The 15,384-nt window shown below is 33.8% G+C and overlaps 1 protein-coding gene across 1 annotated transcript; it reads right to left on the bottom strand.

Annotated features, from left to right (window-relative positions):
• Nucleotides 1-7,481: 7,481 nt before the first annotated feature.
• Nucleotides 7,482-12,632, bottom strand: LOC114633720 (prolactin-like; the record flags this gene model as incomplete). Its single annotated transcript, XM_028782331.1, has 4 exons — nt 7,482-7,670; nt 8,429-8,608; nt 10,490-10,597; nt 12,457-12,632. Coding segments are annotated over 4 exons (653 nt in total), but the record flags the coding sequence as incomplete, so codon positions are not given.
• Nucleotides 12,633-15,384: the final 2,752 nt, after the last annotated feature.

Below are 15,384 nucleotides of genomic sequence, written 5' to 3'. Positions count from 1 at the left end.
GAAAACCCAGCTATATAACTCCTTGGAATATACCCAAAGAGGCTCAACCATGCCACAAGGGCATGGGTTCCCCTATGTTCATAGCAGCCTTATTTGTGATATCCAGAAGCTGGAAATAACACAGATGTCCCACAAGAAAGAATGGATAGTGGAAATGTGGTTTATTTACACAATGGAAAACTATTCAGCTATTAAGAATGAGGACATCATTAGTTTTTGAGGCAAATGGATGGAACTAGAAATTATCCTCCTGAGTGAGGTATCTGACACTAAAGGACATGCATGCTGTGTACTCGCTGATAAGTGGATATTAGCCAAAAAATATGGAATCCCCAGAACTCAAGAACTGTCCACAGAACTCAAGAAGGTTAACAAGCAAAAGGACCCAAGTGAGAATTCTTAATTCCACTTCTGAAGGAGAAGAAATCAGAGAGCAGAGAGGGAGGGCACTGGATGGGAGAGGGGAGAAGGTAGTGTAGGAAAAATACAAACATGATCAGGTATTGGGGTCAGAACCATGAGTGAAATCCCAAAGGCTAGCAGAATGCATAGAAGTATAAAACCTAGGGATGAGAAATCATTAATATATAGAATATACCAAGGCTCAAAGAGCTAAACATCAAGAAGAAATTCAATTAAAAATGAAGTATGGAATTAAATAGAGCTTTTCAAAGGAAAAGTAAAAATAACTGAGAAATGTTTTAAAGTATTTAATCTGTTTAGGCATCTGAGAAATCCATATTATAATAATTAATGCTTTCGCCTTACCCATATCAAAAGGGCTACTATTTTGTAAAGATTACAAGTGTTGGAATTCATATAAAGACAGAGCAGCAGTAACTGACTGCTGGTAGGTGTAAATAATAAAATAATCATTGTGGTAATTAGTATCAAGGTTCCCCAAAAAGTGAGCAATTGATCTATCACATCATTCAGCTATTCCACTCTAGCACATATACCCAAAGGATACCATATCCTACTCTATAGATACCTGCTTGCTGGTTTATAGCCAGGAAATGGACAATAGATATCTATCAACTGATGAGAAGGTATTGACAATATGTTGAATTTACACAATGGAATATTGTTCAGGTATTATAAAAAATAAAATCATAAAATTCAGAGAAAAAAATGTATAGAACTAACTGGAAACAATCATTCTGAATGAAGTATCCAAGATTCACAAACACAATGCTACATGCTTTTCCTTATCTGTCTGTACTAGCTTTCAATCTTCAGGTATCTGTGTTTATTTAAAATAGCCAGATGACACTAACATATCTAGGGAAGCATGTGGAGAAGTTTTAAACTGAGAGTAAAGAGAACTCCTTGGTATAAATGATTAAAAGCAAATAGAGAAACCATAAGTGTAGGGGAGTGGACTATAGGGTCACAGAAGAAGTATGGTGAGAAATAAATAACACTGAAGACCTTTTAAAAATCACTGGGGAATCTCCTAATGTAGTGGGAGATAGAGAGCACTAAAAATGAGTTACCCTAAATAGAATAACATTGTCTATATTAGACAACAGAGGCTTCCTTCTTTTTGATTACTTATTTTGAAGATATTGGTCTAGGAAGTACCATAGACTCCTAAACATTACAGTCTTTTGCAATTGTATATGTTTTCTCTTTTTAAAAATGTAGTTATTTTGACTACTAATATGAGTTTCTTGAGATTTATCCTGCTTCAAATGGACAAGAATTTTCTATCTGTAGGGTTTTATATATAACCAAACTTAAAAAGACTATTCAGGTCTTTCTCCTTGAGTAACTTCATAGCATCTTCCTTTGCCTCTATTAAATCACTGGGCTATCTCATGTCTAGCTGCTTTCTAGAATGTTTGCTATTAGTTTTAGTCTACATTATATTACTTGTTCACATTAAAAAAATGTATTGATCTCTATTGAATCTACTCCACTCAATGGCACATGCTTTCCACTCCACCGTTGGGTCTACCACTCATTTACATTTTATTTACAATTTATTTACATTTTATTTACATTTTATTTACAATTTATTTTGATTGTTTTGATTCAGATTCTTTTTAATTTTAGTCTTTAATGTGATAAGTTTATGATTGAGAAGAACTTTATCATGTATTAGAATGCTTTTACCTTGCTTTAAAATCCCTGTTTGATATTTTTCACCTATGAATCTTGGGAATGGTGTAGGAAACATAATTTTTCAAGTTATTGTTCTCTGGGGGTCGAGGTAAGACAAATAAATTCTAGTTGTTACCTGTGAATTTTTAAATCACATAAATAACCTCCAGGTCCTATGTAATGCTCATGCAAAAACAGATCTCCTCAAAATAAATAAGAGATAGTTTGTTCTGGAGCCAAATATGAATGACCATTTACTTTGACTTCTATGATCCAATGTGACAACAATTTCATTAGTTTTTTATAATAGCAGAACAATGAAACTCATAAATGAACGTAGTTTACAAATACATTGATAAAAACATTGGGTAGATATGTTAAGATAGAAAGGAGATCTCTACTATGGTCTTAGATGCTATTTGATTTGCCTTTGTCATTAGGTTTAGAGAAGTGTGTGATCTGTGAAGTTATTATATTCCAAAATGTTTTGCCTGTTAGTTACAGGGTGTTAGATTAGAAGCTAAGGCCGGCAAGGAATGGTATTTAAGGAGGGAAACTAATGATAGCCCAAGATAAAGTGTCATTGGGCTCAAGACCTGCAACATTCCAAATGTTTCACGATCACTTAAACTTATCAGATGATTAGCCTTAAAGAAATGTTTCTGTAACAGCATGTAATGTATGTTTTCAGCATGTAGAATGAGGAACTGTTTGAGGGCAGACAAGGAAAGAGTTAATGACTGGTCTGAAAAAAAAAAGATAAAAGATAAGCAAAATATACTGTTTCAATAAAGGAAAAACATATATATTTATTTGTTATTTCAAAGTGAAAGAAATATTAAAATACATCTTCTCCTGTGTTGGGGGCCATTTTGGAAGAAGGATAGGACTGAATTAACTTAAGGAACACTGGAAATAGGACCAATCAACAACCAACAGATTGGGAAAAGTTCTTTACTAATCCTACATCTGATAGAGGACTAATATCTAATATACACAAAGAGCTCAAGGTGTTAGACTCCAGAGACTCAAATAACACTTTTAAAAATAGGGTACAGAGCTAAAAATAAGAATTCTCAACAGGAATATCAAACAGCCAAGAAGCACCTAAAGAAATGTTTAACATCCTTAGTCAACAGGGAAATGCAAATCAAAACAACCCTGAGATTCCACTTCACACCAGTCAGAATGGCTAAGATCAAAAACTAAGGTGACAGCAGATTCTGGTGAGGATGTGGAGAAAGAGAAACACTTCTCCATTTTGGAGGGATGGTGAGCTGCTACATCCACTCTGGAAATCAGTCTGGTGGTTCCTCAGAAAATTGGACTGAGTATTACCTGAGGACCCAGCTATACTACTCTTGGGCATATACCCAAAAGATGCTTCATCATATAACAAAGACAAATGCTCTACTATATTCATAGCAGTCTTATTTATGATAGTCAGAAGCTTTCAAGAGCCCAGAGTTCTTCAACAGAAGAATATATACAGAAAATATGGTAATTTGCACAATGGGGTACTGCTCAGCAATTAAAACAATGAATTCATGAAATTATTAGGCAAATGGATGAAACTAGAACATATCATCTTGAGTGAGGTAACCCAATCATGAAACAAAACACATGGTATGCACTCACTAATAAGTGGATATTAGCTGAACAAGCTCTGAATATCCAAGATACAATTCACAGATCACAATGAAGCTCAAGAAGAAGGAAGACCAAAGCATGTATGCTTGAATTTTTCTTAGAAGGGGGAACAAAGTACTCATGGGAGGAAATACTGAGACAAAGTGTGGGGCAGAGTCTGATTCAAAGGCCATCCAGAGATTGCCCCACTTGGGTAACCATCCAATACACAGTCACCAAACCCAGACACTAATGTGGATGCCAAGAAGTGCTTGAAGAGGAGCCTGATACAGCTATTGCATGAGAGGCTCTTTCAGAACCTGGTAAATACAGAAGTAGATGCTCATAGCCAACCATTGGATTGAGCACAAGGTCCCCAATGAAGGATTAGAGAAAGGACTGAAAGATCTGAAGGGGGTGGCAACACCATTAGGAGAACAACCATATTAACCAACCAGACTCTCCAGAGCTCCCAGGGACTGAGCCACCAACCAAAGAGTACACATGGAGTGACTTATGGCTCCATCTGCATAAGTAGCAGAGGATGGCCATGTCGGGCATCAATGGGAGAAGAGGCCCTTGGTCCTGTGAAGGGTTGAAGCCCCAGTGTAGGGGAACACCAGTGTGAGTAGGTGTAAGTGGATGGGTGAGTGGGGGAACACCCTCGTAGAAGCAGAGAGAGGGAGAATAGGATAGGGGGTTTCTGGAGGGGAAATGAGGACTGTCAATAACATTTGAAATGTAAATTAAAAAATCCAATAAAAGAAAAAAGGTTAAAAATGTAGAAAAGAGAAAAAAATCAGAGACATTTCCCTCGAATTCCCACTGTTGGACATCCCATAGGAACACCAAGCTATGCAACTCTAACTTAAATATAAAGGTCCTAGCAGAGACCCATAAAGATTCCATATTTATTTTGGATATTAATTAATTAACTAATTAATTAATTAATTCACTTTACCTCCCAATATCAGCCTCCTACTCCCAATGTCCCCCTCTCCAGGTCCTTTTCCTATTTCTCCCTTTTCTCCCCCCAGAAGTGTACCTCCCTACTTCGTTTCACTCCCTCTCACACAATTCTCCAACCCTATCCTTCCATCCTAGGCACATCCTGTCTCACTGAGAACTTTTCATGCAGCCCAGTTATGGGAAGGAGATCCACATGCAACCAACAAACTCAGGGAGAGCCCCTGCTCTATGGTCCATATTTGTTGCTTTGTTCTATGTGAGCTCCTATAAGCCCTGCTTAATTGATTTTGTCAGCCTTGTTCTCCTGGTGTTTTCAACCCCTTTAGGTCCAAGAATCCTTCCTCCACCTCTTCTGGCTCCCGGGTTCTATTGAATCCATTAAGTGTTTGCTGTGGGTCTCTGTATTCTGCACTCGTTAGTTGCAGGATGACAAGTCTCTGATGACAATCTGAATAGGCAGCCATCTATGAGTTTAGCAGTATGTCATGAGAAATTGTGACACTGACTTTTAATTTTTTTAAATTTGTGTTTTGTTCTATCCTGACATTATGGGCTGTTCTGCCTCTGGTTCCTGGACATCCAGGCAGTGTCATGCATGGGCTCCCTCTAGTGCTGTGGGCCTAAAGTTGGATCATTGGTTGGCCACTCCCATGAGCTCTGTGCCACCATGATCCAAGCACATATTGCAGGAAGGACAGTTTTAAGGTCAATGGTTTTGTGACTGTGTTGTAGGTACTGGATAAAAATTCAGTTCATCATATATATATATATATATATATATATATATATATATATATATATCTTGGATATTTTACATGTATTTTTTTCATATGGTCCCAGGTTCCCTCTATCCTTTGATACATCTGTTGTCACAGCTCTCTGTGGAATCCTAGCCTGCTGATTCCCTATTGTATAATTTTTCCTTGATTCATTGTTTTCTCCCAGAATGCTTGTTGATTTACCACATGCACATCAATGAAATTACAAATTCATTATCAAGCCTCACCATTTTATTTCCTATCAGCCTGTCAATCCTACAGACCTTTAAGTTAGGTTGATACTTTAATTTTCAGTTCCTAAGACATAGGTTTTTTTTTTTTTTAACAAATTGTGATGCTCTTCCACTTCCTTTCAGAATAAATACTCTCCAAATACTGTAAGTCATCCTCCGTAATGTAAAACTAATTCTTACTAGAATTTTCCAATTATAACAATAATACATATAAATGTGAGTTATCATATATTTGTTTAAAGAGCTCTGTGAATTTCTCAAAATCCTTATCATCTTATCTGTATTGCATACAATATAAAAGCATTCTAGATTAATGTCCTTCATATTTTATTGACTAGTATTTCATCAGACCTTCATTACTGCATCAAAAATTCATAATAGGTACACAAATTTAGATAATATCAGATATCTTCTTGTCTTTGAAACATTTTGTGCCTTCTGCAGCATCATCTACTATATTAATTTTATGTAAGGTAATTTGCATAATCATGAAAACTTTTTTCACAAGTTCATCTGAAATTTCCAGAATTTTCCTCACTTTTTGTTCATGTGGTGCCCCTAAGCAGAAGTACCTGATTCACAACAGAATATAACTTCAACCATATTAATATAACAATACTTTACTTTTAAAAATTCTGTGTCACTATTTTTCATTTTTGCTCTTGTTCAAATTCTGAGAAAGCTACATGTTTTGATATGAAGAACGAGGGGAAAGACAGAAACAGCATGAGAACAGATGACATATGTCTTCCCTGCTGTGTGACCTTAATAACTGGAGTATATGGAGAGTCTGAGATAACTTGTGCATGAGAGGAATTGTCAGCACCATAGGGACCTGCACATGTGGAATCTGTCTGAGATGGTGTTAAGGAGGAGTGTGGTTGAAAACAATTCTTGGAGAAATATAGAGACAGTTCATACTTGTATGCTAATAGAGTTCTGGGATGTTTAAAAGTTATGGAACTTAGGAAGACTGCACATGTATGCTTTTTGTCTTGCTTGTCATTAGACTGAGAATTTGCTTGTAGAGAGGCATTTTCTCTCAAAGGCTATCTCCAAATTTCTATCTTCTTGGTCAAGTGGATTTACTGATTAACCATGCAAAGAGCATGCTTTGCATGTAAGTTCAACCATCTTTATTTTGCATTCTAGAGTACGTTAACAAATGTCTTATTGTTAAACTAAACCACTAAGTTTAGAAAGTTTCCCAGGAATATCACAATACCATAGATCAGTTTTATATTAAATGGACAAAGCAATGTATGACAAGGTTTTTATTTATTTATTTTTTGGTATGACTTTTTTTCACTTTCATATGATTCATTCTGGCCACAGCTACCTCCTTCTCCATTACTCCAAGTTTCTCTCTTCCACCTCCCTTCTTCCCCAGATCCACTGCACCTCTGTTTCCCTTCAGAAAAGTTTGGACCTCCCAGCTATATTAAGATAATAGCAAGATGCAATAAGTCTAGGTGTAAACTCTAGTACCAAATATGAATGAGGCAACCCAACCCAGTATGAGGAAAAGGGTCTCAAGAGCAGACAAAAGAGTCAGAGATACATCCCGGACACATACACACACACACATACTTTCGCTTTTAGGAATCCTACAAAGATCTCATTTCTAAAGAAATACATTTTTATTTTTTTAATGAGCAATTCATTATACACATATGTGCATCTAAAAGATAAAAATCAAAGAAAGAAAGCATTGATGATTTGAATTATAGGGGAGCATCCTAGTAATAGTTGGATGGACATGTGCTTAGCAGTTGTTGTTCTGGATGATGCGGCACTTCAGGACCTCAAGGGAAGTGGCAATTGTGTCAGTATCACTATGCAGGCAGTGGAGTAGGTTACTAAAAGCAAAGCGGCGGATGTCTTCATTGGTAGACCTCACTTCTGCCAGTCCCATCCAAGCAGGGTATACATTTTCTTCAGCTCCAGGATGAACCTAATCACCAGAAGAACTTGTATTATTTGTAGCAGTCAGTTTTTATGCCTTCCTTCTGTTTGTATGTGAGTGTGTGTGTGTGTGTGTGTTGCTTGTACGTGAGTGTCAATGTGTGTAATTGTGTGTGTACAATAATTTGAAGGTTAGAGGTGGGCAAACTGGCATGGAGTTTTTTAGACTCCTTGTGCCTGTCCTGTGTGTAAATATTTGACATAGGTTCTCTTCCTTTAACAGGGATTTGCATATTTCTGACGCCCCAATAGAGAAAATATTCAGGATGTTAAATGAATAAATCAATTAATTAATGGAGAAAATAAATTAAAAGTAAAAATAAAAACAAAGTATAAGCCACCATTTCCAAATTTTGATGTAGATTCAGGGAAGTGTAATCAGCCGTTCATGCTTGTAAGGCGGGCTATTATAGACTACTACATCACCCCAGCCCCAGCTCATATTCCTTATAATTTTGGACAAAAGTATGGGGAAAATTTAGGAATAGGAAATTTTAGTCAAAATCAAGGCATTGGCCAAGTGACTATAAAACCTTTTGTGTTTTGAATTTTCTGGTATATGAAGTTCTCACTGAAAACCCTATATGATGTCAAACTTGCAAACAACTATTTACTGTCAAAGCTGTGAATATTTTGGAAGCCTAAATTTAACTATTTTGAATTAAGTATCTCTAGATTCATTTTTTATTACAACAAAATATCTTTTTCATGAAAATGGCAGGGAAGAAACTTAAAAGAAACACTCACCCTGACAAGGATTGCCTTGATTTCTTCTAGAATACCTTGATTTGTTTCCTCCACTTCTTTGACTTTCAACAGCAAGGTTTCACAGGCCCCTTCAAGAGTAGCCACTGCGCGCACAAGTTGTTTTAGAGGATGGTACCAGGCTCGTGAAATGCTGATCATCATCTTCAGAAGGACATCTGACTAATCAATGATCATCAAACATCAAGTTAAAATAGGTCAAATACACCAAAGTAGATACATGTGGTATTTACATGATCATGGTTAACTACAATATCTAGTTGTTTGAATGAGTGTATGGAAAATGTTTTTGTATATCAAACATTATAAAAATGGAAATTTTAACCCACAGAAATACAGTTTGATAAAGTAAAGAAAATTAGATCATACTTTTTTCTGAGACCAAAATGATCATATTTTGATTTTCATCTACATTCAATCATGTTGAACTGATGTGACCTTTTCTATTTTATTTTTCTTTTGTCCATGAGAAATCAAAGTTATGCTGACACTTGGTAGGTGTCCACAGGACCTGATTCATAGGAAAAGACAGTAGTATTAACAGTGTTAAGTGGCCCAAATCATTTTCACATAAAAATAATGAAATTAGTCACTCATATTCACTTATCATTGTTATATTATTCTATGATAATAAAAATACAATAGGGAAACCAACACATCCATAGACTTTTAACGGTTGGCATTCTTTTCTTTCCCTGACCTTTGGTAGAGAAGCACATTTATGGGCATATCCACTAAAAGAAATGTGGTAGAGAATTCTCTTTAACAAAATTGATGTAAAACTCATTGAAGTCTAGAAACACAAATATTTTCCCTCACATAGACTGTATGCACATTACCAAGACCACATGTAATATGCCCTCCAATTTAAGATACTTACTATTTTGTCTCTTAGCAACTCTAGTGGTATTTAAATTGGACCATAGAGAAGAATCCAAGTAAACACTGTACTGTATATGTGTAAAGAACATCAAAGTATGAAGCAGGCCAAATTGTGATTGCAGAACAAGTTGCTGGGAGCACTGTGGCATGATATCCTGAGGTGAATGAAGCATAGATTCACCATGCAAGTGATGTAATAAAGCCTGTATAGTCCCTTGACAATTTTCTTCATAATTTTTCTAATGATACATTTTTTAGAGAACTTTTATGAGGATTAAATGCATCAATGCCAATTTGAAGTGTCTAGCTTTAAGAAAATGTTCCTCTTTCATCCTTTTTTCTTGCTTCATTATAATCCCATTTTATTAATGGGAATAGTTTCTGTCTATGTGATATAAACTATTAATTAAATACTATTAATTAAATAATAGAAAACATTATTAATTTGATATATGTACACATGTTAAGCTTAGTTTGAATTATACTGAGACTTCTTCTGACAGTAAGTCAAAGTAGATAGATAACAGTTACACATTAGAGCTGCCAAGATATGTAGCCCCATCCAAACAAAGGCACATGATGCTCCAGAAGTACAGCCTCTTGTTCAACTGGTTTTCAATCATAGCAGAAAAGAAGGCAGACCAGTCAGGGAGGAATGCGTAAGTAATGAAAAAGCAAACAGAAATAGAATAGTACTGTATCTCAAAAAAAAAAAAAGACATACTTGTCAGTTAAGAAATATACTGTGAGTGGAGGAGCCTTTTTGATTTAATGAATGCAACTGTATTTGCATCTCTTCCATATGTATGAATGAATGCATATTCATCCCTGGTTGGTTGACTTAAATTACAGTAAGTACAATCATACAAGCATGGCACTGTTTAAAATGAAAAATAACAAACAAACAAACAAATAAACAAACAAACCCATTTAATATCCTGGTTGTGGACACTTGTATATTTACTACAGTCTGTGCTAGCATTATTTTAACTTATAATATGGTGACAATATCATGTTATTGTTTTTAACTCTTCATTCTTCTGCATATTATTGTTGGATATGCAATGACCACTCCTATAATGCATCTGCAATAACCTACAACACAGTAAACCTTGTTTGTTGCTTCAGTTGTTTTGGGGAGAACCAGGAATGAAGACTTACTTGTGTCTTTTGGATTTGCTCAATGCTTGCAGGAGTATCAAGTGAAGTAGTGTGACAGGTGCTGGAGTTCTTTGCTTTGTACCCAAGGCTATGAGCAAATTTTGCATCCTGGAAATAATAAAACATTTCAACTTATTGCTGTTTCAAAAATGAATAAGTGCAGTTATAATAATTAAATAAATGTGTTATATGGATGTACAGTTTATGAAAATAAAAACACATTACATAAAATTGAATAACTAAGAAAGCAAAATTTGCTTATATTTTCTTCCCCTTAGATATGCAGTTTCATTTACAAAACTATCAGTCCAAATCACTAAATGTTTAAAATGTTTAAAGTGTCTTATTTATAACTAGAGCTAAATGATATAGAATAATGCATCCATATTTATGTATCTATTTTTCTCTCTTGATCTAAGTTGATATACTTGTTTTAAATATGCATTGTGAAATTATAACTCTCAATTACCACTGAGTTTTAATTTCACTATATCAAACTCAAAATAAATTTATAAGGCAATTGTGATGATGTGGTCAAAATTAATTTTAAAACTCAGAGAACTACATAAAGAGGATACAGATAGATTGTAATAAATTGGAAGTATGCAGTAAGATTGTGTCTCCTAGAAATGACATGGTAGCTATTCACATGATACTACAACAAAATATCTGTCTTGTTTATACTTGAACAAAAATAACACCAACAGACATGCTAAGAGCTAAAGTGTGGGAATCTCTGTGGCTCCCACTTTTGGACAAAGAACTCCTGACAACTAATAAAAGAAATAGACTTCTCTAGGGATGAAAACCTGAGTCCTTTACTTAATTATAGGACTGCAAATCAAGATTTAATGTATTCATACAAACACTCAATGTGTGTGTGTTTATATATATTCTATATATACTTAAATATATAAAGTATGAAATATTTTGTGATATATGTATACATCACAAAATATTTTATATATTTTATATGTTATGCATTATTCTATATCATTTTGCTCAAGTTATAAGTAGGACACTTCAATATTTCAAACATTTAGTGATAAGGACTGATAGTTTATATATATGTATATATAAAATATGTATATCTATCTATATACACACACACACACATATATATACATATATATATGTGTATATATATATACATATATACCACTTGTGTTTACATCTTATGACCTCATTTGAAGGAATCATTTGTGTGATTCTCTCTATATAGCAGGGATAGTCTGAAGTTGAAAGATTTTGAATGAATATAGATTGAAAGAAACACTAGTGAGTTTAAAGGACAATGGGCATGTATATTCCTTACAAATCTCTAGATATAATCTCATGATCCCAAATTTTGTGTTGAAGTCATCTATGTTTTACCTACATTGAGTGACTCTTATCAAATCCTGGGTCTCCACTAGGAAGAGAACATATTTCAATTCTAAACCATCTCTCCCTGTACCATTAGAAAATTGCTAGTGGAAATCTATGGACAATTGGGGCTAGCTAAACAGCTTTTTGTTGTTTCTGCTATACACAGTGTCAGATTACCTCTTTTTTAATTCCTCCATACTCTGCAATGCATATCTCTTATACTCAATTTCTGTTAAGTGCAGGAAAATCATGGAAACCAGACCCTCTATGCAAGACCATGAGATCAGAGTTTTTCTAGCCTCACTTTTAAGACTTAATGTCATAAATTCAAGTTGAAAAATGTCACATTTTACAAAAATATAACAAATATTAGAAAACAATTATTTATGGAATAACTTAAAGCCATTGTAATTTTTACAAATCTTTGAGATTTTACCAAATTCTCCATTCTCTATATACCATTTCTTAATATGTATTAGCTTTTAGAAACCCTATGAACGTATATTATGTGAATTTTTTCTATGATATTTTCTGGTTTAATCTGTAGCATTTTTGAAGGGCTCATTATAGAAGAAACAAGATGGAAATGAAGTACTTACAAACTCCTCAGACATTTGTGTGGTGAGGTTAGAGATGTATTGAGCAGTGAAAATAGCACTGTCAAAGAGTTCTTCAATGGGTATGTCATTGTATCCTTCCATGTCAAAGCACACGGGCATGGAGTACACATTCTCCCACAGGAGAACGTTTGACACTAACAGTACCTGAAGCATCCCTGTGATAAAGAGAGAAATCACACCCAGATGATTCATGCAAATGAAGTTGCCAGGGTTAACCTGCCTAGCAAGCTCTGTTCTTGGAGCCCTGTGCTGAATAATTTGCTTCTGTATGTCTGAAGTGGGGAATAATCTTTGTCCACTATAAAAACGTAGGTGGTATTTAAATTTCCCACTCACATAGTTTGAGAGTTGGTTGATTTTCCACATCTTTGACTTGTTCTTGAAGTATTTTTAGCTTTATAAACAATTGGAACTTACATTAATACTGATCCACAATATTTAGTCCTTCACATATTATAATAATTTGTTACTTGATGCTCACTTTAACTTATTCTCCAAAATTTATATTATTTTAAAGTAAGTAATGCCAGAGTTTTAATAATTGATGTAACAAGTAGCATAGATATATTTCCATCATCTTCATTTCTGATGAGAATAAACACATTATTGCTGGATTACTGGCAATGAATACGAAGTGAATCTAGCCATAAATATGATTTCACAGCCTAGACTTGCCAGCTCACAATGATTAACTTGTGCTGTGACCATTTTACCAAACCACTTGGTGTTTTTACTCTAAACTTAATCTGTGAGTACACTGGATCATTCAAATTTTATCTGATTGTATAAGGTTGAAAAATGGAAATGATATCTCTGCAGTCCTATCATGACTACTGTGAGAGTCAATACATCAACACCACAGAATTGTCACTTCATCTTATCACATAGTGAGTACCTGTGGCCTTTCACTATGCATCTGTGTGGCATAGAATTCCATAAGCCCAAATCTTTCCAGCCAACATCAGTCTCTTTAATTACAAAGAACAACACTTCCTTGTTTATCCTTTATCACATCACTACAGAAACCCTAGGAGACTTCATGTTACCTATATTTCCTGCTCTGTAAATACACTTACATTTAAATGTTTTGAAATGATCAGTGATGATTTCATTGATTTGTTTGCTTAGGAATAGTCATAGAACTCCATATTTTCAATAGGCAAAATCTCAAGAAGATTGAAACATGTAAATATTATGCTAATATCACTTTTAAAAACTAAGTATTATATGTAATCGTTATAATCATTCAAATGTTTATTAAATTGAAAGAATTAAAATTGTTTTAATGCAGTCCATGATAAATTATGCACTTCTTTAACACGGAAAGTAATGTTTAGACAGTTAACCCATAGTGTTGGTAAAAATTCAAAAACATTCTTGTTCATTTGATCACTAATACATCAAAAAAAATAAGAAGGATGAATGTCTATAATGGGTTTTACCTAATTATTACTGCAAAAATTAATGGTCAGAATAAGCAAGCAAGCAAACAAACAAAAAAACAACAACAGTCCATATGTACTTCCTTAATCCAAAATTATTTTTTAAATAAAATACTTCTTTTATTTTCTGGAATATTATGTAATTATCTTATTTTCTCTTTCCTCTTAACATTTGAGACCCAATATAGTCCTCCTTTCTCTTCACAGACTATTTTTTGATAAATTTTAATAACACACACACACACACACACACACACACACATATATATATATATATATATATATATATATATATATATATATATATATATATATATATTTGACATAGTGTGTAAATATATTCCTAAATATAATGAAGTAAGTCTGAATGTACGTTTTCAGGGCTGATAATTTGATAGTGCAAAGCAATTGTTGTGATCTTATTTCTCCTATTCTTTTGAACATGTGTGACATTACTAAAATATTTTTAGAACACAAACTACAATTCACAGGGACTTAATTTTCATACAACCTTTCATAAATGCAACCAACATATATCTAACATTTATCTGGGTAAGTGCTAGTATTAATGCCTGGAAAAAAATAGATATCTACCAACATTCTAAACCTTGAAATATTCCAAAATATTCATAGTTTCCAATTTGAGTAAACAATATTTTAGCTACAGAATGAAAATCAGAGATCATTTTATTATATTAGTTAGTTTTTCTAAATCATGACTCGAATTCTAATTTAAATCATCTCTACACAAACAATCCCAGAAAATTGGGGAATCTGAGAACAAGAGAAATAGTCTTCCCCAAGGAAGCTCACTACATTGATTAGTAATCCAAAAGCAAATTACCAGATTTCAAACCTTAAATGCAGGTAAAAATATGTAAACTGAGCGGGGTTTTTTTTTGTAATATATATGCATTCACATATAAACATATGCATGAAAAAAGCGGCCACATATTTCAAGAAGAGCAATGACAGTTTATGAAAGGAATTGAAGAGAATAATAGGAAGGAAGGAATATTCTAAGTATAATCTCAAAAATAAAAATTAATTTGATATCGCATGTTTTTCAGAGGTGGATAGAGTATAAGATAAAGTAAAACAGCAGAGAACTCCATCACCATTCATAAAACAAATTTCTGACTGCCATCAATTTATTTTTCATTAATTATATGATCCATCCAAAGATAAGGTGTATGTTAACACAAGCCTGATGCTCTTATAGATATGACACTTGCCTTCAATTGAATTGCTTAAAAAAACAAACCTATTATTACCTACAATTGTCTTTATAACTGAATATTTTTCAAGTTCATTGAAATGACCATATACATATATATACACATACACATACACATACACATATACATATACATCATATACATCATATACATCATATACATCATATACATCATATACATCATATACATATATATGAGAAACCCAAAACCAAAAGATCTTAGCCTCT

The sequence above is a fragment of the Grammomys surdaster genome, unplaced genomic scaffold (assembly GCF_004785775.1).
Source record: "Grammomys surdaster isolate TR1022 unplaced genomic scaffold, NIH_TR_1.0 749, whole genome shotgun sequence".
NCBI classification, from domain to species: domain Eukaryota; kingdom Metazoa; phylum Chordata; class Mammalia; order Rodentia; family Muridae; genus Grammomys; species Grammomys surdaster.
Note: the sequence above shows the minus strand (reverse complement) of the source record. Positions and strands in the feature narration are given on the sequence as shown.